Below are 21,829 nucleotides of genomic sequence, written 5' to 3'. Positions count from 1 at the left end.
GGGGGAAGCTTCTAGCAGCTTCTCACAGAAGCCACCCCTGCAGCCCCCCCGCTACCAAAACCTTGCCACGCAAACCCAATACATTTGCCCAAATGAAACACTGCTCATATATGGGCTATTCCATTACTACTGGTGACCATCTGAATAAGCTCTACATGAAGACACAGATCACAGAATGGTTGAGGTTAGAAGGGACCTCTGGAGGTCATCTGGTCCAACCCCCTGATCAAGTAGGGCCACCTAGAACTGGTTGCCCAGGACCATGTCCAGGCAGTTTTTGAGTATCTCTGAACAGGGAGACTCTACCACCTCTCTGGGCAACCTATGCCAGTGCTTGGTCACCCTCACACTGAAAAAGTGTTTCCTGATGTTCAGAAGGAACTTCCTGTGTTTCAGTTTGTGCCCATTGACTCTTCTCCTGTCTCTGGGCACCACTGATAAGACCTGGATTCCATCTTCTTTGCACTCCCCCCATCAGATATTGATACACATTCATCAGTTCCCCCCCGAGACTGCTCTCCTCCATGCTGAACAGACCCAGCTCTCTCACCCTTTCCTCATAGCAGAGATGCTCCAGTCCCTTCAGCATTTTCATAGCCCTTTGTGGGACTCTCTCCAGTATGTCCACATCCCTCTTGCATTGGGGTGCACAGCACTTGACACAGTACTCCAGGTGTGGCCTCACCAGTGCTGAGTAGAGGGGAAGAAGGATCACCTCCCTCGACCTGCTGGCAACACCCCTAGTAATGCAGCCCAAGATACTACTTGCCTTCTTTGCTGCAATGTAAATGATACCTGTCCTTTCACTCATCTTCACATCAGATAAATATACTGATTTGTTCCACACTATTTTTTTTCGTCTTCTTGAAAGGGACATGTTCTTAAAACGCAAACTTAAACAAGCTGGTTATTTCCTTTCCAGCTCAGAAGTTATGATGCAGACTGGCAAACGCTGGGAAATTTAAAGCTGTGGGAGATTAGCTAGCTTCAGACTGAATTGTTGCTTTTGACAATGACATTTTGGATGAAAGATGGTCTCAGATTTCGTATCTGGGTTCATTTCCTGGCTCTGTTAATGTCTTTCTGCCTGACCTCTGCAAGAGTTAGTTTCTCCGTACTTCCAGCCCTCACCCATAGCAGATAACTCCGCAATCATTCCAACTGTTTCTTGTTTAAAACTTCAGGCTCTCTGGGCCAGAGGCCACTTCTTACTATGCATGCAATTCATAGCCTAGCACAGTTAGGCTCCCCGCACCCACCTAGGAGTCTGCTAGATGATAATGCTGTCAAAATAACTGGTGCTTTACTCGCAGTCATCCAAACTGAGTACCCAAGTATGTTTTATTATCTTTCCTACATAAATCAATATCAATACTAAAATTACTCAGTCCCAGTACTACTGGCAGAATAAGGATGATTATGATTTAATCTGAATATACAAAGTTATTAGCTTAATACTTTTAGACTTGAAAAAAAGAAAAAAAAAGCCATTGTCAGCAATACAGCTGCTCTCCACCTATAAATCAACTGTAGTATAACAGGAAGCAGTTTATATGGTGCTTGCTCCTGCAGGGTTCTTAGTCATTTAGATAATACTGTTTTTAAAATGTACTCTCTTATAAGAAAAATCATTTCAGCTACACGCACAAAAAAAATGTAAGTCAAAACTTGAATGGCACTGCACTGCAGAGAACAAACCTAGGTATACATGTTCAGTTGGCAATGAAATATTGCCAGCAGCCTCACAAAAGCACAAAGAAGCTGCATAAAACCATTCCAAACTTAAAATTGGGTGGAATACCAATAAGACCTCCAGATACAATACACCTGTAAGTACTAATAATAAATTTACCTCTTAAAATGTGTATCTATATTTTTGAAATATTTGGTGTAGTTGGTGATCTTTAAATGTAGCTCCTCCCTTCCCGTTTGCTTGAATTTTTCTAAACATCAGATAATCAAGGAGGGGAGGACTGACTGGAGTACACAGACTTTGAAAAAATTTTACTTCCTTATGATCCTTAGCAAATAAAAAATATTAGCATCTCTCCTTTTCCCACTGTGTTGCATTTGATCTCTTTTCAGTAGAGCCTCATTATTATTGCATATATTCTCCTGCCTGGCTCCTACTATGCTTTCTAGCACCTCTCCATCTCATTTCAGATTCTTCTTAAAACTTAGAACAGCTCTTATCCACATTCCTCCCCCACATCTGAGAATAGGAGATCTCTTCTCTTCAGAAGACTCTTCCCAAGGAGCTATACTTCAGTTCATTCGGGGCCATGCTTCAAAGCCTGGTATTTCTTTTATGTCTCTTAGAGCTGAACTTCTTGTAATCTCATTCTTGTTTCCTATCACGACTTGTATGAATTTCACTTTTTGCTATAAGAATCGAGGCTATCACCTCATTCCACAAAACCTTAATTTAATATTAACATGTTTTTATATGGTTTAACCCCAACTGTCCCCTTTTTTCTCCCCCAAAACTAAAAACACAATTAAAATCAAATGTTACTCACCTGTCAATGAACTGGTCAATTATGACAAGATCACCAGGTTGTATTTTCTCTTGTAATGAACCACAGGCAGTAGTCACTAATACATGAGAACAATTTTCTTCTTTTAATGCCCAGATATTGGCACGGTAATTGACATTCGATGGCATAACTGTATGATGCCTTCCATGTCTGCAAAGATACGTGTTGCAAGACAGTAAATAAATCAGACTGAAATTGCCTTCCTTCTCCGAGATAAAGAGAATACCAGGAAATGTAATTTCCCTAACAACATTGGAAGTGGAACTGATCATTTCAGCTACTTCCAGTGTAGCTTGTTTTCCTATTAAGGTTCTCTCAGTATTTGAGAGAGTTCAAGACAGTAATGAAAAGAATCTTGAAAATACAATCTAAATATACTTTAGCAGCTTCAAGAATACAGAAAGCATTCTTCTCTGAATTTTGTAAGTCAGTTCCATAGATTCTGAAAACCCAGACGCAGCAAATTAAATCCTCCATACACTACAACAGATCTGTAAGATTTATATACACCTCTACAAATTTTCTGCTCAGAAGTGCTGTTTGCATTCTCCCACCCAGAAAAGAGCAGCATATCACAGAAAATTAAAAACAGAAAGAACACACTGTTTTAATCTGTCACCTTCCCAAAAAAACCCCAGTAGAAGCATCACATTTTTCTCTTTGCTCTTAAAATGATCTGACAGCTTTCATAAATTAGAAGAATGACTTCACACTGTTACAGTATGTTTTTTCACCAAGACAGGAAATACTTAGTCTTACAAGCACAAGCTTTCGTCTTATCTCTGTCCTTGCTACAGAGGCGCATCACTCACATAATGATTAAACACATTTGAAAATTATATTCAACCATGTAAGAGGAAAGGAGGAACTTAGTTTCCCAACTGATTCTTTCAGAGACCAAAAGGTCTTCAGAACTTTATCAGCTGGGAACTGGGAGTTGCACACAACATGACCAAGCACTGTCAGGCAGGATTCCCATGTTGTTATTAGCATTTCTGATAAGCTACTAGGCATGCAGATTTATCATTTAAAGTGCAGTTGTTGTCATGATCCTCTTCTAGAATACACATGCTGGGTTTTTTTTTCAATCCGGCCATCACGAGCAACTCTGTTATTTTTCCCAAAACACAAAGTGAAGTTGCAGGTACCTTAGCCCCAAAAGTAAACTCATGGGGGTTGTATGTGAATGGTCATAAATCCCAGTGAGGATGTAAACCACAGCCAAGTTGTCCAGCCATCTGTAGCCCAAGTCCTAATTTGATACAGCACAGCTACGACACCTTGGCTTAGCATTTCTTTTGAGAAAATGAGAAAAATGTTGTCCAGGTGTAATAAAATACATAAGCGAAGTCCATGCAAGATAAGAAAAGTAAAGCCACAGATAGAAGTGTAGTTGTAGAGCTAGTAACAGCAGCTTAACGGAAAAATACTGTGATGAAAAGGATCAGGGCCCTGAGTGCACCACTGGGTCATAATTGCCCTGGCCACCCTGGGCCTGCACCCAAACACCCAGTGCCCATGAGCCTAGGTCCTCCCGCCTCCAAGCTCATGCCCCAGCATTCACTCCTGGCCTGAGCTATGTCACAGGTGTGCCTGTCCCCAGCCCTGTCTCCTGGATGGCCTTCAGACCTATGCTGTAGTTTGTGTCCAGATCTGTTTTCTGGATGGACTTTGTACACACGCTGCAGCCTTGTATCCAACTCTGTCTCTGGCCCCACCTCCTACTGCTCCTGCCTGGACTCCCTGGATGGATACTGGACTTGATTCATCACCTCGATTTGTCTGGGACTGGTGATGGACCCTGTTATCAGCACCTGGCTCTGCCCATGCTGTTCAGATGCTAAGAAGTGTTAGTATTCATATATTTAATCTCATAGCACATTGATCCTAGATATCCATGGTTACATTAGTGTGAAATTTCCATGCACTCATCTGTAGATCCTGCTTCCAGAGTCTCTTCTGAGTGTGGTAAGAGATATCTGAGTAAAAATGACCCAGGGAGGAAGAACTACATGGGATGCAGCCTCCTAACCAATAAAGGTAATAGCCAGAGGACTCAATAATCAAAGGGAATGATTTGGAAGAGTCTGCAGTGGTAACAGAGATATAGTTCAACTGGAAACAGGAAACTTTTCACAAAGGAGATTTGCAAACACAGGGAGCAGACAGATTACTGAGGTTAACAGGCGCCACCTACCCACCACCAGAGCAGGCAACCTTGCAGGCTGCTGTTCTTACTAGGGTAGCACCCCCCACTGGATTACGCTTTCTTAACCTAGATGGTATTTTTAATACTTGCAGTCCCTGCAGCATCAAATTTGTTCAAGAAAAAACCCAGACTTCTGCTGGACTTTGCCAGCAACCACACAGAGCAAGATGAAGTCAGAGTAAAAATTCAGTTCACCTAATGTAAAAACACTTTTGAGAAAACTTTAAGACACATAAATACATATAAAGACACATAAAGACATATAAAATCCCTTAAAATGCTCATTTACCTTGCCAACAGCACACAGTCCACATTTTTTATCTTTCCCAATATCAAAGCATCTGATGGCTGCAAAACAAGCAAGTAAGAATGAGTTACAGCTTGACAATCACATTGGAAACCTTAACTGTTACTTAAAAGTAAGGAGGATAGTTATGAAAGGAAATACTGGTCACCACTGTAGTCTCATATTTTCTTCAGCTTAGAATAAGCCTGTAATTTGATAAGGCAGATTAATAAAACAGTCTGGAACAGCAAGATCAAACTTGACATCAGGATTGTCACAATTTTTCTGTGTTCATACTAAAATTAATATTGCAACTCCTTACTTTAGGGTCTGAAACAGTAATACCAATACTTTGAAACAGTATTTCAAACAGTGCTACACAAACATAAAAAAAGCAGCATGTACATGTTGCCTTAAATTGGTTAGCACGTCTCTCTCCTGTAAACTTTGGTTGCTTTTTGCTACCAATAGCCCCCTCCCAACAGAAATGACATTTAATCTGTCCCTTTCCAAAACACTCCCCATTCTCTTCTCTGTCCCCTTTCTACCATGGTCCCCTAGCTCATACTCATGTTCTAGCTTCTGCCAACCCACCCTTCACTCCCCCCCAGCTTCCTGATAAAATCCCTCTTCCCTGCTGCTGAGAGTCCCGCTTTTGGAAAGTGAACTGTGATATGACAGAGAATTTCTGGTCCACTAGCAACAGAAATAGTATTGTATTTGGTCAGCCCAGGGACCAGGAGACAGCATGTGCCCTCCTCTCACAGCTGTACAATGAGAACAGGCATTCCTCCTGACTAACCAACCAGTCAGGAAGCGAGAACATTTTGGTTTTAGCTGCCTAGCTGGGACATGTGCTCTGCTTTGGAGATGGTCATATTGTCCACGTGGGGCATCAACTGCCCCTACAACAAATTAACTGCTCTGTGGGCTATGTTCTGCTCGTGGGCTATATGCATCAGGGATCTGAAATACACAATGCTTCTAGTTTCCCTTTTTGTTAAAAAATGCAAGGCCTTTCTTTAATTAGATGCTAAATTGCATTTGTGCTCAACAGTGGTGCAGTTGAATGTGCTGCTTCTCCTGCCCAATTCAGAACTGCATGCATTTCAGTTTTTTTCTTGCACCATAGAAGAAACTAAATAAGCTGGAAGCCACACTGTGGCAATCGCTCCTTCCCTGCCCTTGGATTTAAAGCTGAAATAGCCATTAACAAAATTACAATTTATTTACTAATCACAAGTTTGCAAGTGTCTGGAAGGACTCACACATTTGCATTTAGAAATGTTCTGTGGCCTGCTACTTGATATAATCTTATTTGTATTTTAATGCTAGCTGCATGATTTCAATTATCATTTAGTTTTACAGCTGTTAATTCTATTACAGACATGAAAATTTGCAGGTATCTAGAATAAAGTAAGATGCGAGTCCTACACAGCTGCATTTTAGAGATACTGATTTCTAATAAAACCTCCACTTTCTATTCCCTATTGCACAGCTCTTTTCGGTAATTTTTGATGTGAAATCTCTTCAGAACACCACAATTTACTTAATTACTTAGGTTTAAATTCTGCCAGACACACATTTACCACTTTTTTTTTTAACGAAGGGAATGTTCCAAAATATTTATTTTTAGAACAGTAGTGTATTCTGCCTTCTTTTTAGAAGTCCCCATTTAATATCAACCTACTGACATTTAAATGTTTAATCTATTTACCTTACTTTAGACATACTCTTCTAAACCAGACATAGCTTTAAAAGTGAAATTTCACACAGGGTGAAAACCTTGCTGTCTAGTTGCCAAGGCATTTTGATGTTGCAACATTCCATAACAATGACGGTTTACAACAGTTAGCATTTGGGGGTTTGTTTTTTGCGTTTGCTTTGTTTAGAGAGCACACATTTGCTGTGTGAAGTAATAAACATGCAACTTAGCTCACAGCAGGATACAAAAATACTCTTAAAAGCTAAAGAGGACTTCAGCTGAAATTCCTTGCCTCCTACCAAAATGAAAAGTAAAGATCAGTTAAGTTGAAGACTGGACCCTTTGCTTTAGAAGTGATGGATTCAAGTTTATTGCAAGTGAGAGATTCAAGTTTATATCCATTTCCAAAAGATTTGGGGTAGAAAGGTGCAATTTAACTGCTATTTGATATTCATCCCCACCACAGAACTCCACTGAATTCTGGCATACACTGCTGACCCAGCAAGAATGTAACAGCTCTGAAATCCAACTGGCTTCAAAACCTAGTTGCAGCAGCCAGAGTTTCCTTCCCTATCTGCTGCCATCCTAGTCACGGGTGGCCATGTAACAGGACCAGTTGTCATCTTTATACAGATTTCCACAGAACACATGCAGGGCATCTGCCAGGTGACTGCCTGGATACCTTTCTTGCACATGATTGCTAGAAACATGGCAGAGAAAAAGAAGGATTTAGAACAAAGAATGCGCTGCTGACTGAGGAACGGGCAATTTAAGAAACCAGCTTGCAAATACTGCATCATGGGTCATTAAAGGAGAGGAAATAAGGATAAATCAGCATGTGTAAAGTTACAAGGAAGTGAAAGATACAGAAATTTCAAACTATGTGTTAACCACATAACAGAGTTAGTGTATGCTTCTGTTCCGCTCTTTTTCTCCCACACGTTCTTTCCAGTGCTGTACCTCTCTACTGTTATCCCAGTTGTCGTCAGGAGCTTTGAAATGCTGATAAAGTAATAAAAACTTCCGATGGAACAATCTGAATTTAAAGCTGTAATACAGTATTTTTAAAGCAGGATTTAATGAGACGCCCAATAAAAAGTTCTCAAACATTAATAATTCATATACATATACTTCCCCCTTCCACAAAATCCAAGTCAGATATGTATTACTCAGTATTGCAAAACAGAAAAGGAAGCAAAGAACCCTGGGCAGTTAACCCTAAATTATGACAGTAACAAATAATCGAAATAAATCCCCTTTGTCTGCAACATAAATATACATAAAGTATTGTTCATGTGGTGCTTACAGAATTAATTTTTTCCTTGGTCTCACCTCAGAAGCAAGCTGGAACAGAAAATAGAATGAACAAGCCAAATAATCCAAGGAAAACTTGAGATGGAAAAGTATCTCACAGGTTCCCCAAGCCTTCACTTAACCTGTGATCTAGTTTAGGAACCAAACAACGTACATCTTTTCGGGGAGGCAGATGAGGTTACGTCACATGGTCTGATCTTCCTGATGCAAGCATGCAAAGCTCATTTGCAAGGCGGAACCTCCCCCCGCTTTGTTTGCCAGATATACCTATGACCAAAAAAAGAGGGGGGCACCTAAAATCATTTTCTAGAAGAGGAAGATATTTTCCCAATTTGGGGAAAGGTGATTCAGAAAGCTTCAAGAAAACAAAACAATCTAACCGAAAGTATATTCTGATCAAAGTTTTATTAGTAGCTTCAAAATTCAATGATGAAGACACATGCTGTTGCAAGCAATTTTCTTATCCTATAAGAGAACAGTATTTTCCATATCCGGGGATGGAATGCCAAAAGGTTTTAGGGTATTTTCCATAGACTACCGCATTTTTTTATGCAATGAAAGTAGTGGAAGCAGACAAGAGAGAAAAGAAGGCTGGAATATTAACATCTGTTAGCATATTTATTTTTTAGAAAACTAATGTACTCCATTTTCACCAGTATTACAAATGTAACTTGAAAGATCATGGGAGGAGCAATGCCAATGTAGAGAATTGCAAAAATTCTCATAGTAGTTTCCTTTAAACTTTTCCAGATTTCACCTGAACAAAATACCCCCACATTCCCTAATGATATAAACTTAGTTATTAAATGATTCTTATGATTCAAGAAGGCCAAAGCAGATGACAATTCAAGGACTCTATATGAACAGACTGTAAGCTATTATTCTGCTTCTAAAAGTAAAGAAACAGCATTAAAGAAACTTCTATTTTGCTGTTGTCAACTGCCAAAGGTGCCAAGGAACGTTACCACCAGAAGGTTTTCAGCTAAAAGTCTTTTGGCTATGTCCTTGGCAAAAAACTTAAGAATTAAACCCCAAAATTTAAGGAAAGTACAATTGTACACTTTGCATTTTTACAGGATCGAATGAAATGGACGTACATTCTTTTAACTATGCCTTGCATTTTCCTTTTGGCATTCAGACATTCATTTTCATTCTTCTTAGTTTTGCTTGAACTAAATAGGCTTGATGTTGCATCTCTAAGCAATTAAAAGACCACAAACTTCTGTACAGTTTATTTAGATTAAGTCCTTTACCTCTTAAAATTTCAGGCAGATTCTCTCTCCGCTGATGTCACAGCTCTATGAAAAAGCATCTTTATTGCAGAAAAATCCCGATTTGTGTTTAATTCAGTAACAATCAAGAACAAGACATACCTTTAGAAAAAAATACTAACATAAACCACAGATTTCTAAACTTTTCCAAGTACACTTAAAAAAAAATTCCCATTTGCCCTTTCGCATTTGGCAATAGATGCTTGTCTCTGTTGCTCTAAAATGACAGAGGCAAGCTGTGTAACACCTCCTTCCTGAATGCTAAAAAGTCACAGCAGCAGAATAAGCAAACATTGATCCACCTAATGATACCAATTAAATTCGTGAGGTTTGTTTCTGCTTCAATTGAAGTCCATGAACTTGACTCACTCAATGCACTTTATGCCACTGTAACTTGTGGTCTGAGCCCTGCACATCTTAGGCTAAGGCTGATTCACCAGTTGCTCCACGAGGATAAAAACTGCATTCAAACACTGAAGTTAATGCAATTCTATGCAGGAGTGAATCTACATGAAACAACCATCAGACCGACGGCCTGAGTTCTTAGGAGTTCAGATCTACAGGCAGACAGAAGAGGGACAGGCCAGCAAGGGTAAGGACAAAAGCTTGCTGTTCGGCTGTGCTCCCTTTCACAGATACAGAAGCTCCACAAAGTTGCAGTTTTCCATCCATGTCAGCTTAACAGTCCCAGTTCAGCTCACCACAGTATCTGGAATCCACGCTTGGATTCCTACCATGACATCTCAGTTATAACCTCCCACCCTGCCTCAGATACAGAATATTCACAAGCTTTTTCCTTAAATTGAGCCTACGCTAAATGCATAATACACAAGCTCAGACACAGCCAGTCCACTGATCAAGGTTTCTCACAAACCCCAACAGTCAACCAACATTTATTTTCCCCTATTCATGCTGCATTCTGTGAAGAAAGAAAAAAGACAGTAGCTAAGCTGCTTCCTAAATGAAATTTAAAAAGCCTTCTGTACTGAACAAAGGTGCAGGACTGAGGAAACTTTTTCCACTTTCTTGTGCAGGAGCCATCCTGCAGGCAGTCCTACTCTTCTCAATAAACTAAACCCTGCTGTAGGCCATCCACCACACTGCAGAATTGGGGCCACACAAATCCTGTTGCATTCCAGCACTGGGACAAAACAGCCCTCCAAATGCTGTGCTACCACTGTGCCCTTAACTCTGATCTGAACAGACCCCTGTAAGGGAGAAGAGTGTTTCATCCTTCCTGGATACGAAGGCTTCATTTAATATCTGCTAAAAGCATAGTGCTATTTTTGCTTTGGAGCAGTCTCCAGACACAGCCATGTTGTGACCATCCATGACTCTCAAAAAACAGGGAATACAATGACAACCAGTTTGGTTTAGTCAGTGGATTCTACTTCAGACCAACACTGGCTACTGTTTGGAGAGCATGGTACAGAAAATGCAGGAGGCAAGTTCCCTTCATTCTCTTGCAGTTTGTTAACAGATCTTGAAGGATGGTGGAAAAGTCAAATGATTTTTCTGATTATGTTTTCTCCTCTCTTAAACTTTACCTCCTTCCCCTTCTTGAATGGTGCGCACACAAACCCTGCTTGCTCTTTACACTCTTACTTCCCCCTTAAACCATTTTGAATGGAGGAACAGATTCAGATTTTCAATCACACCCCACAGCGCTGAGCTTTCTGGCCAGCTTCTACCCATAAAACGGCTCTTGCTACTACATGCCAGATGTTTTATATTGTGTGTACTAGCTTACACTGGTAGATTTCCTAAGACAGAATTCCAATGGCAATTATAAAACACCGAGACTCCCCTGGTCTTATGACGTGACAGAGTATCTGTGATCCAGTTCTATGAACTTCCTGTGTCAACTAGAACCTTTCTCCCCCTTGAATTCCTGCCTATAAAATGCTCTCTCATCCACTGTCTTGCCTATTCCTACTATAAATATCTTGGGGCAGGAATTGTTCTTCACAACACACTCGGCACTGTGTACAGAGCAACACCCCTAACCTTGACTCCCTTTTGCTGAGGAAAAGGGCTGAAGCAATGTGAAGGAGAGTTGGTCAAGAATACCTGTGCCACAAAACCAGTTTCAGAGCTTCACTTTCAAATCAGTTTCGAATTATGTGTTTATAAGCATGACTGTAAGGACAGCATTGGTATGTAAAGCATAATTCAGTGGTTACAAGGAAAATGGTGGCTCATATACCTCAAAGGACAGTTTTCTGCAATTCAGAAAAGTTCCTGGAGCGATCTGACATATACTACAGGTCACACAACAGCACAAATTTGAAAGACAGAGTTTATCTCTCTTGACTGCAAATTCAGGACTGAATTTGTAAATTCATCCAATCTACAAACGATAAGAGGTATAGTCTCCTTTGCACATCATCTTTGTAACACCTTGTTTCTACAAGCTAAGAATCACACAATACATAGCAACCAGAAGGAAATATTCTTGTGATAGTACCTCCTTTATGCAATCATTTAACAGTCTGAAAATTCTTAAAGCATACAAACTTCTTTAAAACCAGCAAAAAGTTTGAGTAATAAAAAAATAGGTTATACAGACCTTGCCATAAGGAGTATCAACATATTTTTCTGTTCTTCCTTCTAAGATATCTGGATCATCCAGGCCAGTTCCACCAATAATTCCGATCTTACACAGAAAAGTACGTATTAGTCTTCTTGAGATTACACTCCATTTAACAGCATGTCTGAAAAACTAACTAGGCAGCTACAAAATGTGTTTTCTGCTTGACATGGGACTAGACTACAGATCAACAAAACATAATATGCCCAGCAGTTTCCCAGAAGAAAATGTCAAATGACTGATTTTAAATAACTATATTTAACTTGCCAATATCTTACACTATGATCCTCCTCTTTAAAGATATCAAATTTAAAAGGCTATGGAAAATTCACAAAGATGTGACAATTCATCATTTATTGCCAATACAAAAATGAGGGGTGTTATTCAGGAATGCCTGTAATGAGTGAGAAATACCTGTATAAAGCATATTGTAACAAAGGCTTCTTGTTTACATGGGGAGAAACAGTCCTATACATAACAGCCATACTGAATACCAGGCATTACTATATAGTATTATACACCCAAAATAATGAAGACCTTCTTCCAAAAATTAGGTTTTTGTGTTGACTTGCCAAGATCTAAGAACTTCCCCATTTCTGTAAGTAGTCTCTGTACAGCTTCGGAAAAGCAGGACAGCTCAACAGCATCTTCACAAGTGAAATAAAAAGAATCTGCTGACGATTTCAACTGCTGTGAGCACTGCTGGGTTCCTTCACATATTTACAATTAGGTCATCTGGTACCTAAGCAAGTGCTCATTCAAACTTTGCCTGCAGCTGGGTCACTAACTGTCTCCTGTGTAGATGCACTGGTGTCAGGTTTTATTCAACTCACCACCTTTCCCTAAGGAGGAACTTAACAGACTCTTGTTCCTCCTACTTTTTTTATGAAGTCTTCTCAAGTACTTTTTTCCTAAATTTTTATTAAATTGACTAACAGTTTCAAAGTATAATGGAAAGGGAAAAGAGAGAGCAAAGCAAAGGGCTGCTTAAATAAAATGTATTTTATTTCGTTAGGAAATTAGGCTCAACAACAGCCTCTGTTGTGTTTTGATACAACTTGTAATGAAGAAGTGTGAGGTGACTCACAATCACCACCTATCTGTCGTGCTTTAGTAATCACCAATATCTTGTTCTTGCTCATTGCTCCTCTGTTCTAGTTCTTTTGTAAAAAAGGGGAAAGAAAAAAAAAGGTAATTTGAAACATATATTCTCACTGAGACTAAACTCACCTGTGGTTTCATACTCCAGCTAAAGAAGAATGTATCTTAATTTTCTTGTTTCTAGTTCATCGTTGCAAAATATCTTGTTTTCGTCTTTCTAGAGATAATTCCAGTTCCAATCAAGTCAAGTTCTCCCTTGAGTTCAGAACACTTCTAGCTCTTTGGATGGAATGGGTACTGCCACAACCTCAAGCTTAATGGTGTTTAAAAATAATGTCACCATTTATCACACACGGAGAAAATGCTACAGCTTTTTTTTTTCCTCCAATGTGACCAGTTGTTGCAAAGTTTGTCTCACTTTTAAGTTAAAGAATTCATATCGAGGCCCAGTTGCTTATCATGGAAAAAAAAAAATCGGAACCATCCTGGCATGACTTATTACTGCATGGTTCCACCATTTTTTATTATTTTTAAAGACAGAAAATTTCTCAAGTTAAACCTCCAGGCTTCAACATACAAACACTCCCCTTCTATAACACACACTCAACTGTCTCTTACTCTAGCTTTCTCTTAACTTTCACATTCATAGACACCTCATTTGTTCAACCACTATATTAGTTAGCTCACCAAGCATTTAATTTCAACAAGCAGCGGCTCTGTGTTCTTTGTTATACATCAAATACTTCTCTGAGAAAGCTTTCAACACCAGATGGTGTAAACGCAGATAAGCTGAAGCAGTTTTAACGGATCTCCTATTTCCTTTTGCTACCCCCCTGTGGAGCACTAGGAGTAGTGCAAAGGAAATTTTTACTGGTATACAAGCATTAGCAAAGACCTAGATCATTGTTTGCCATAGCACTGATGGGTCTGTTCCCATGTTACTCATGTTGCTTATTTATCGCAGATGTTTAGATTGTTAGATTGCTCATGAAAGCGCTCAAAACTATATAAATTTTAGGAAGAACATTTTTTTGCCTTAAGAATCATGTAAGAAGTGTGCAACAGATGCAATCATAAAACTCAAAGTCAACAAAAGACCACGTTTAACATTGTTCATGCATGCATTCAAAGACAGAAGATTACTATATTAACAGAAGCCAGGATCAAAATGGTGACTTTTTTTTTTTAACCTAGGAAAAAAAAGGTTCCTTCAGTAACTTACCTAGTTTTAGTTTGGTGTAATGCTTGTTTAATTAGTGACCTATGACTTAAGATTGAGAATACTCAAAAGGGAATGCTTATCTGTCTGAATTTTTATGTCTGGCAAAGTGAGTTGTTGGGACTGAGGAAAACAGTGCAATGCTAGAGATACCAGCTACAGCTACATGACATAAAGTTGTTTTTGAATTGCAATGCTTTAAGGTCCTTATGAGCACAGAGATCCAGCAGCGTAACAGACCGCTCCTGTACCAGAAAGCAGCACAACTGATCTGAAAGCAGCACAGAGCTTGATCTGTTCATAGCAACATAGGCCTGGTGTCGTTGCTTTCAGATTTGCTCTTGGGCTCCCTTCTGCTGCTGCAGTGGCATCAATACGTGCTTGTGCTGCACAGTTCAGTTCCAGAGCAGGCTTTTACACCGACGGCCATGCTGTCAGAAATGGTAGTTGTGCAATAAGCTGGCAAAATATTCACAGCTCCCAGGGTGGAGAACCCACAGCATGGAAGAAGAACGAAACTACCTTGACTTTGCTTTTGCCTTCTTCCCTGCAAAACATCTCAGCAGCAGTTTGGAAAACCTTCAAGCCACCTTAGGCAACACTGGCTAGAGAAATGCTGGGCTTGCTATAATTCACAGGAGTCCTACTACAGTGGAATGAAAGTTAGGCCAGCAGAGATTTGTTGAAGCACCTGCTTCTCCAACCACGTAATGCCAACTTGGAGCTGGTAGCTCCAACCCTGAAATTAATTTTACTTCTCCGCAACAGAATTATTTTTTCTCCAGTTTACATAATCTCCAGGAATATCAGCTGCACGTGGGGACTGGAGACCCGAAAAACTGATTCTGTGTTGACTGAGGGAGAAAAGTCTCACCTTTCCTCAAAAGGAAGAGACAGTCACATCTAGGAGTGACATGAAGAATGGAAAGATGCAAGACTGTATGCTCCATTCTAGTCTTTGATCCTACAAAGGGACACAAAGGACATAACCTGCAAAAATTAATGGAGTCTGTAGCTAAGGTTATCTAGAATTAAATCTAAATTAAAATGGCATTGCAGTGGAATGAAACGAAGTATTTTACTATGGTATAGTCTCAAACACTGGCATGAAAAGCAACAAAAATTAAACCTAACAAGAAGTTATCACACCAGTAACTGCAAAATCAAAAGCATTTCTCCATGGGAGTCCAAATAATGACCACACTTAAGTGTATGCCTTTCTTCACCTGCTGTCTGGTGAAATTCCTCGAATAGGTTCAAGCAGAAGACACAGAAGTATCAGTGCGGTAACAGTCTACGCTTGTCCATCAGAGGGTCTTAAACACTAGTACATGCTAAACATTGTCACGATCAGCTATGAGTCTTTGTGACAGCTAACAGCCAATGAATACATCTGTATTCCTCTCTTCTGTTTTGGGGATAATGAGAAGAGGATGACATTAAAAAGACTTTCACTTAAAAGGAGATAAACAGCAAGATGCATACAATTTACAGTTAATAAACCTACTGTCTCTGTAACATAAAGACAGCTTATAATCGATTTCTACACACCAAAACAACTGGGAGAGTTACTTGACCTCAGAAAACTAATTCGTATTTTGGTCGAAATACAAACCCAGAGTTTCAGCCTAACTAGCCTGCCCAGCCCTGACGCTGGCTGTCACTTTTCGAGCCACTTTTCAAACACACCGGATGGACAAGTCTCGCCAAACTTGCGCACCGGCTGACTTCTGCGGCAGCTTCGGGATTTACGCACCCTGCGAGAGTTACAAACCCGCCCCGCTCCCGCTCACTGACAAATCCGACACGCCGCATCCGGGTCGTAAACCCTGAGAAGCACAGGCCTCCGGCTTTCAATTAAAGAAAAATAAATCGTCTCTTCCGGGACGGCCGCGGGAGACCCAGCGGGCCGGGAGACGCAGGCAGGGCCGCCGCCTGCGGCAGCGCCGTGGCGCCTGAGGCGCGGGGAGCGCCGTGCGGGGGCCGGCCGCCTCGCGGCGGAGAGGCCCCAGACGGGCTAGGCGGCGGCCTGAGGGGGGGCACTCGGCCCGGCGCCGCCCGCCGTGGGGGCCCCTCTCCCGCCTGGCACCGCCGAGAGCCGCCGTGCTCCCGGGCCCGCTGCCGGCGGGCGCGCGGGGCGGTGAGGAGGCGTGAAGGGAGCGGGATAGGACACGGCGGGTGCTCGGCGGCGGCGGCGCCGCGGCCGCCCATGCGCTAGGCAGCGCCAGGAGAGCAGCGGCGTGGACCGCGCGCTCCCGCTCCGCAGGCGCGCAGCCGGTGTGGGACGGGGGGAGGCGACAGACAGGGAGGGGTTGAGGGCGGCGGTGGGCGCCGCCTCCCGCCGCCACCGCTGCCTCCTTCCAAGCCCATGGCGGCGTGCATCCGCGCTTACCTTCACGGCCGCGGCGACGGCGGCCATGTTGACGGGAAGGGCGGGGGCGAGGGTGGGGCGGTGCCGCTGGCAGCAGGCCAGCCCGCCACGGCCGCGCGCAAGCGTGTGGCCCGGCCCGGCCCCGCCCCGCCCCCGCGGGGCCGCCGCCGCTTCCCGGCGCCGCAGACGGGCACTGGCGGGGCCTCGGCCGGTGGGTGCAGCGTCGCCGCCGCCCCGCGCTCTTCGCTAGGTGGCAGCGCCCGCCCGCGCTGAGGGGAGCCCGCGCCGGGCAGCGCCGCCGGGGGCCTCTCCCCTGACGCCGCCGGCCCGAGGAGACGCACGGGAGGCCCGGCAGCCCCGGTCGCGGCAGGTCTGTGCCTGCGGCCCGAGTGGGAGAGGCCGGGGGCGGCCGAGGACTCCGCTCCCCGGCCCTGAGGGGCCGGTCTCCGCATGTGAGCCCGGTGGTAGCTGTCACACAGCTGGTCAGAGATAGTCACACAGGTGGAATTCTTCAGGAAACGATTAGGAAGAAACGATGCAGAACAGCTCCTTGGAGTAAAATCGGGTTTGTCGTGATTTTGTGTCACAGCATAGGACATAACTGTTTTTTTTCCCCCCTTTTTTACCCAGGATATCTCCTCTCCAGAAGTGGATATTGCCATTCCGTTAGTTCTGAATGTTTCTATTAATATGTTGTTCCTGCACTTCACCAGTGGCCTCATCAGGATGTCTCCAGCGTGCTTTTGAAACAGTGCTATCATCTGGTCCGTAAGCCCTGAAATTTTATTACATCTTTGAAATGTGTCCTCAGTAAAGGTTTTAATAACTTTTAAAAAAGTTTTCATCTTGGAAGTACTTTTATTAAGTCAATGAGAATGCTGCTATGTTTAAATACCTCTTGAAATCGCAGCCAGGATACTCATCCTGCTTTCTTTTTAATACTTCTGATCTGCATGTTTACATGCGACTCTCGGAAGTCTTCACTGACTGCATGTAAACAGAGCGATGCTGCAGCTGATGGTGTGTAAATACTTTTTCTACATTATGCTGCAGTTCCAGAAAACACTATTGCACAAATACCGAGATATAATATGAATAATTTATCTACTTAAATGTGTAAACATGTGCTAAAAATGCTAAGCATTGGCTTGGTCTCTCTGAAAACTAACTTTCAGATGGCCCGTATTTCAGCCAGACCACCTACCATATTCCTGGAGACACTGTGATTTATTTGACTTCCCCCCAAAATTCCTCAGTTTGTCAACAGCACCAGAAAATCCCTTGAGCACCCTATAAAACCGCGCCATGAAGCAAAAAGTGTTTCTTAGCGCTGGGTTGCCAGAAATGGCAAAATGAGACCAAAATTCCAATTCTAACCTATGTGAAAATTCCTGATTTACAGTATTTGTAAGTAAGGGGAAGAGGTTTGTTTTCAGTTGAAAAGCGATTAATTTAGAGGTTTAATACAGTTTAAATTAAGGGTGGTCTTTTCAATATCCAAAAATTATTCTGAGAACAAACTGGAGCATGTTTTGTAAAAAAAAAAAAAAAAGGAGTTTTATTTTCTTTCTGAAGAACACATATATAAAAGTATATATATTTAGCTCTCCAAGCTAAATATATCTTTAAGTGATATGAAAAGGTAAACATGATGTCATTATACATGAATAATTACAATTTTCCTATTTGTGGTATTTTTCTAGTTGCCACAGATCCATACATTGAAGCAGAACATTTGTTTTACCATAACATGATCTTACATTTTGAGAAACATCAGTAGTTTTTATATATTTATGTATTTTATTACTATAGATAGATTTAAATATCAAATGTAGAGCTTTCAAAAATAGCCAGTATCTTGTTAATGGGAAGTACTTATTTTTAAAAGTATTTGTCGTAGATTTTCTTTAAAGCAACTTCTATCTATCGGAAAGACCTCTGCGATCCAGACATGCCATTTTCATGTGGCACTCAGTGCTACCTGTCTGTTAAAAAATGTCACGTATCTGCTAGTAAATGTAGACTCAGATTCATCACTGAACATATGTCCTACATTTTATCGCAGCTGAGAAATCTGCTGAGATCTGTGAGGCAGTTCACTGTATACCAGAAAAAGGATATTCCTGATAACTTAAGGCAGTAGCAGCTAGTGTTGAACTTGTGTTTCAGCTGTAATGTGCTCTCTGTGCAGCTTTAAACACTTTATCCTCTTGTCTTCAGTGTATGTTAGAGATCTTCATACACAACTGGGATGTTTGTCACAAAGGCTGAAGACTTTTTACTGCAGTTCAAAATGTGAGACTGTACTGATGAGAAATGGACTTTGGAAGATCATAGTTTAATAGAGGGAGAAAGAAGGACATGGGTGAAGTTATGTGTTAACTTCTTCAGTGTGATGCAGTATAGCCATAATACCATATTAAGACTGAAATTTACCCTATTTTTCGCATTCTAGGTTGACCTTTCTATTGAAGGTATATGTTCTACTTTCAGTGCACAGAATCTTTTAGTGAGTAATTTTTGGCAATTCCTTGTATTCTATTCTGCTACAATTTTGCTCCATTGAATTGCTTGTAAAAAGCTGTGTCACTTGTCTTGCAGTATTCATCTTTTACCACGACTACGTGCAATCTGTTTGCTTTTCTGGTTCTATTTGAGAAAGCTCACTTTGTTTAAATAGTGTGAAAATATTCACTCTTTGAACTCTCGGGGACCATAAGCTAAAAGAGACCTTTCTTACTCCCATTTAAAACTTGTGTTAGCTGTTCCTGCATGGGCTGTTGCTGTGGGAGTTTGATACTGTAGAGAGGTATCAGCTTTCCAACTTCATGCTTATGGAGTCTCTGCACTATATGTATTTTGTAGGAGTGTTACCATATATAAAGCTCTCTATATATCCAGGGTAGATTTGAACACAGAACAGCAAGCAGAAAAGCCTGCTCATGTTGAATTGTTAATGACATAGATACTTCAAGAAATGTTGAGCTTCCAGCTCAAAAGAAGCTTCATTAGATGGGGTTTCCAAAGATGTCTAGTCTGAGGCACTGTTTTGGCACATTTCAGGCAGTGGGTGGACAGCTTATACGCAGAATCAGAGAAAGTTGCTGAAAAACTGTATTCCTGCAGACAAACTAAGTACCTTTTCAAATATAATACCATAATATAATACCATGCTAATTTAAATTTAGCAGTTAACTAGTAAGGAAAACCTGTATCAATATGAAATTTTGCATTTCAAGTGAGCTAACTGTGTATCAGCTAGTGAATTCCCATTACCTGCACCAGCTTATAACCTTGGTTGAGCCATAAATGCATTTAAGCCTTCAAAATGATTTATATGTTTAATAAGGGGCAAGAGATAGTGCTTTGTGACATAAACATTTTAAAATGCTTTCATTTCTGTAGACAATATGCTTTTGGTAACTCAGTTTTGAATGCTTAAAATTAAAATCCTGTTATAGGACTGAGAGATGGAGTCAAGTTCAGTGGCTGTTCATCGGTAAATTGTAATCTAGAAACTCTTAACGCAGCATTTGTCGTTGTGAGTAGTCAGCTTTTGAAATCGGAAGCAGGTATTCAAACACCACGCTGCCAAAACCACCACCATAATATTCAGGAAAACATTGTGAACATGGATGTTCAGGATGAACATACACTACTGAAAAGACACCCGTTACAGGATTACTGGAGAGGTTGCAATTTCAGTTCACAATTCCATTTATGACATCATGGAAAACCTTGAAATAAAATTATAGCTTTGTATTTTCCCAGAGGGTGCACTTTGTACTTCGTATTCTAAATGATGGAATGTAAATCCATTTATCTGAATAAAAATGAGTCGTTTAGTGGAGTTTCATTTCACTTTTTCAAAAACAAAATAAATGCACAATGACTTGGAGTTTCTCTGCTTTGATTTCTCAGTATTTCAAGTGGCTCTGTTTCCTTGGCTTAAGTTAAAATAACGCATAAGAACTAAGTCTCACCTTCCACCACTCAAAAAATACAAGAGCCCTTTAGATGAAAGTAATTTATACACTGGATTAAGGCCCTTCAAGCTGAAATGTAAATTGTCATTTTTTATGCCTTGAGAGGATCGTGGTGAAAGTCCACATGTAGTCAATACCTGAAACCCTGTCCTTTTTAGAAGTACTGATGGGAAGGTCTGAAAATTTAAGGTCCCCGCAATTATCTAACAGTTCTCGTATGTCTGACAGAGTTGTGAAATCTTGGCCAAATGAACTGAAATGTTCTTTTTTGTGTGAGAAGCACTTTAATTACACAAATAGTATATTAGTTAAGTATAGAAAATAGTCTATGTATAAGCAGATAATTCTTCACAGTGCAAACCAAGGTTGGGAGAAGAAGGTCTGATGTTGTAGGCAGATAATTAGGACATCGTGACCCTTGAGTTTTAATCCCTCTTCTGACATCAAATACTTTTGTGCATTTAAGTAATTTAGACTCTGTCCGTCCTGTAAAGTCATAATCATGACAATAATCAACCTTAACTATGTTAAAGGGGTGTTCAGATCAGCTAGAGTGTATTTGTGAAAATGCTTTGAAGATGAAAAGGACTGTATCAAGGTAAAAAGTCTTACTATTTTTTTATTACAACAAAAGTTGCTTTAAAGAAATAACAGTGCTGTGTACACACAGCTGAGCTTTGAATTGCTTTTGCTAATGTCACTTCAAAGAAACAACATTCGCATTGAAGAGAGGGGAAAATAAAGGCTCAGTCAAGTTTACCTTTTGCATTCATTCATGCACATCTCGGGGTCAAGAGTTCCCATTATGCTGTACTGCTTGTAGACTTTGTTGTTTTTGTTCTACAAATTCACAAAATCTATTTCAATAGTGATGAAGTATTGCACACATGGTAAAAGAAGAGCATCCTCTGTGTCCTATGTTAGCCAAGACTTGACCCAAAGAGGAAGCCCGTATTTATCATACGATCTTACTATGAAACTAGCTTTCTCTTGCGCATTCCATGTAAATTCTATGTTTTCTCCTGTATACTGGAAACAATTTGTTGGACCCTGTCCCCAAAGTAATAATTTAAGATTTCAGCTGACTTAAGAGAAAAATGTATGTCTGTGTTTGGTGTTAGGACAAATAATTTTTAAACATAAATGAACTTTAAGGCTACTGTATGGAAGCATCCAAGAATCACATTCAGGGATATCTGAAAACCTAAGCTTCCAGCTGTTTATTACGATCCACTACCTA

At 40.9% G+C, this 21,829-nt stretch overlaps 1 protein-coding gene across 1 annotated transcript in view; it reads right to left on the bottom strand.

Moving 5' to 3' along the window:
• The window catches only part of MTAP (methylthioadenosine phosphorylase), a 33,070-nt gene extending 16,419 nt beyond the window's left edge, over positions 1–16,651 (bottom strand). The window contains exons 1-4 of the mRNA XM_059834037.1: positions 16,625–16,651; positions 11,892–11,978; positions 5,036–5,094; positions 2,520–2,687 (exon numbers count right to left, since the gene is read on the bottom strand). Coding sequence (XP_059690020.1) covers positions 2,520–2,687; positions 5,036–5,094; positions 11,892–11,978; positions 16,625–16,651 — 341 coding nt within the window. The remainder of the gene's footprint in view (positions 1–2,519; positions 2,688–5,035; positions 5,095–11,891; positions 11,979–16,624) is intronic.
• Between the last annotated feature and the right edge of the window lie 5,178 nt (positions 16,652–21,829).

This window comes from Gavia stellata, chromosome Z, assembly GCF_030936135.1.
Source record: "Gavia stellata isolate bGavSte3 chromosome Z, bGavSte3.hap2, whole genome shotgun sequence".
NCBI classification, from domain to species: Eukaryota; Metazoa; Chordata; class Aves; order Gaviiformes; family Gaviidae; genus Gavia; species Gavia stellata.
Note: the sequence above shows the minus strand (reverse complement) of the source record. Positions and strands in the feature narration are given on the sequence as shown.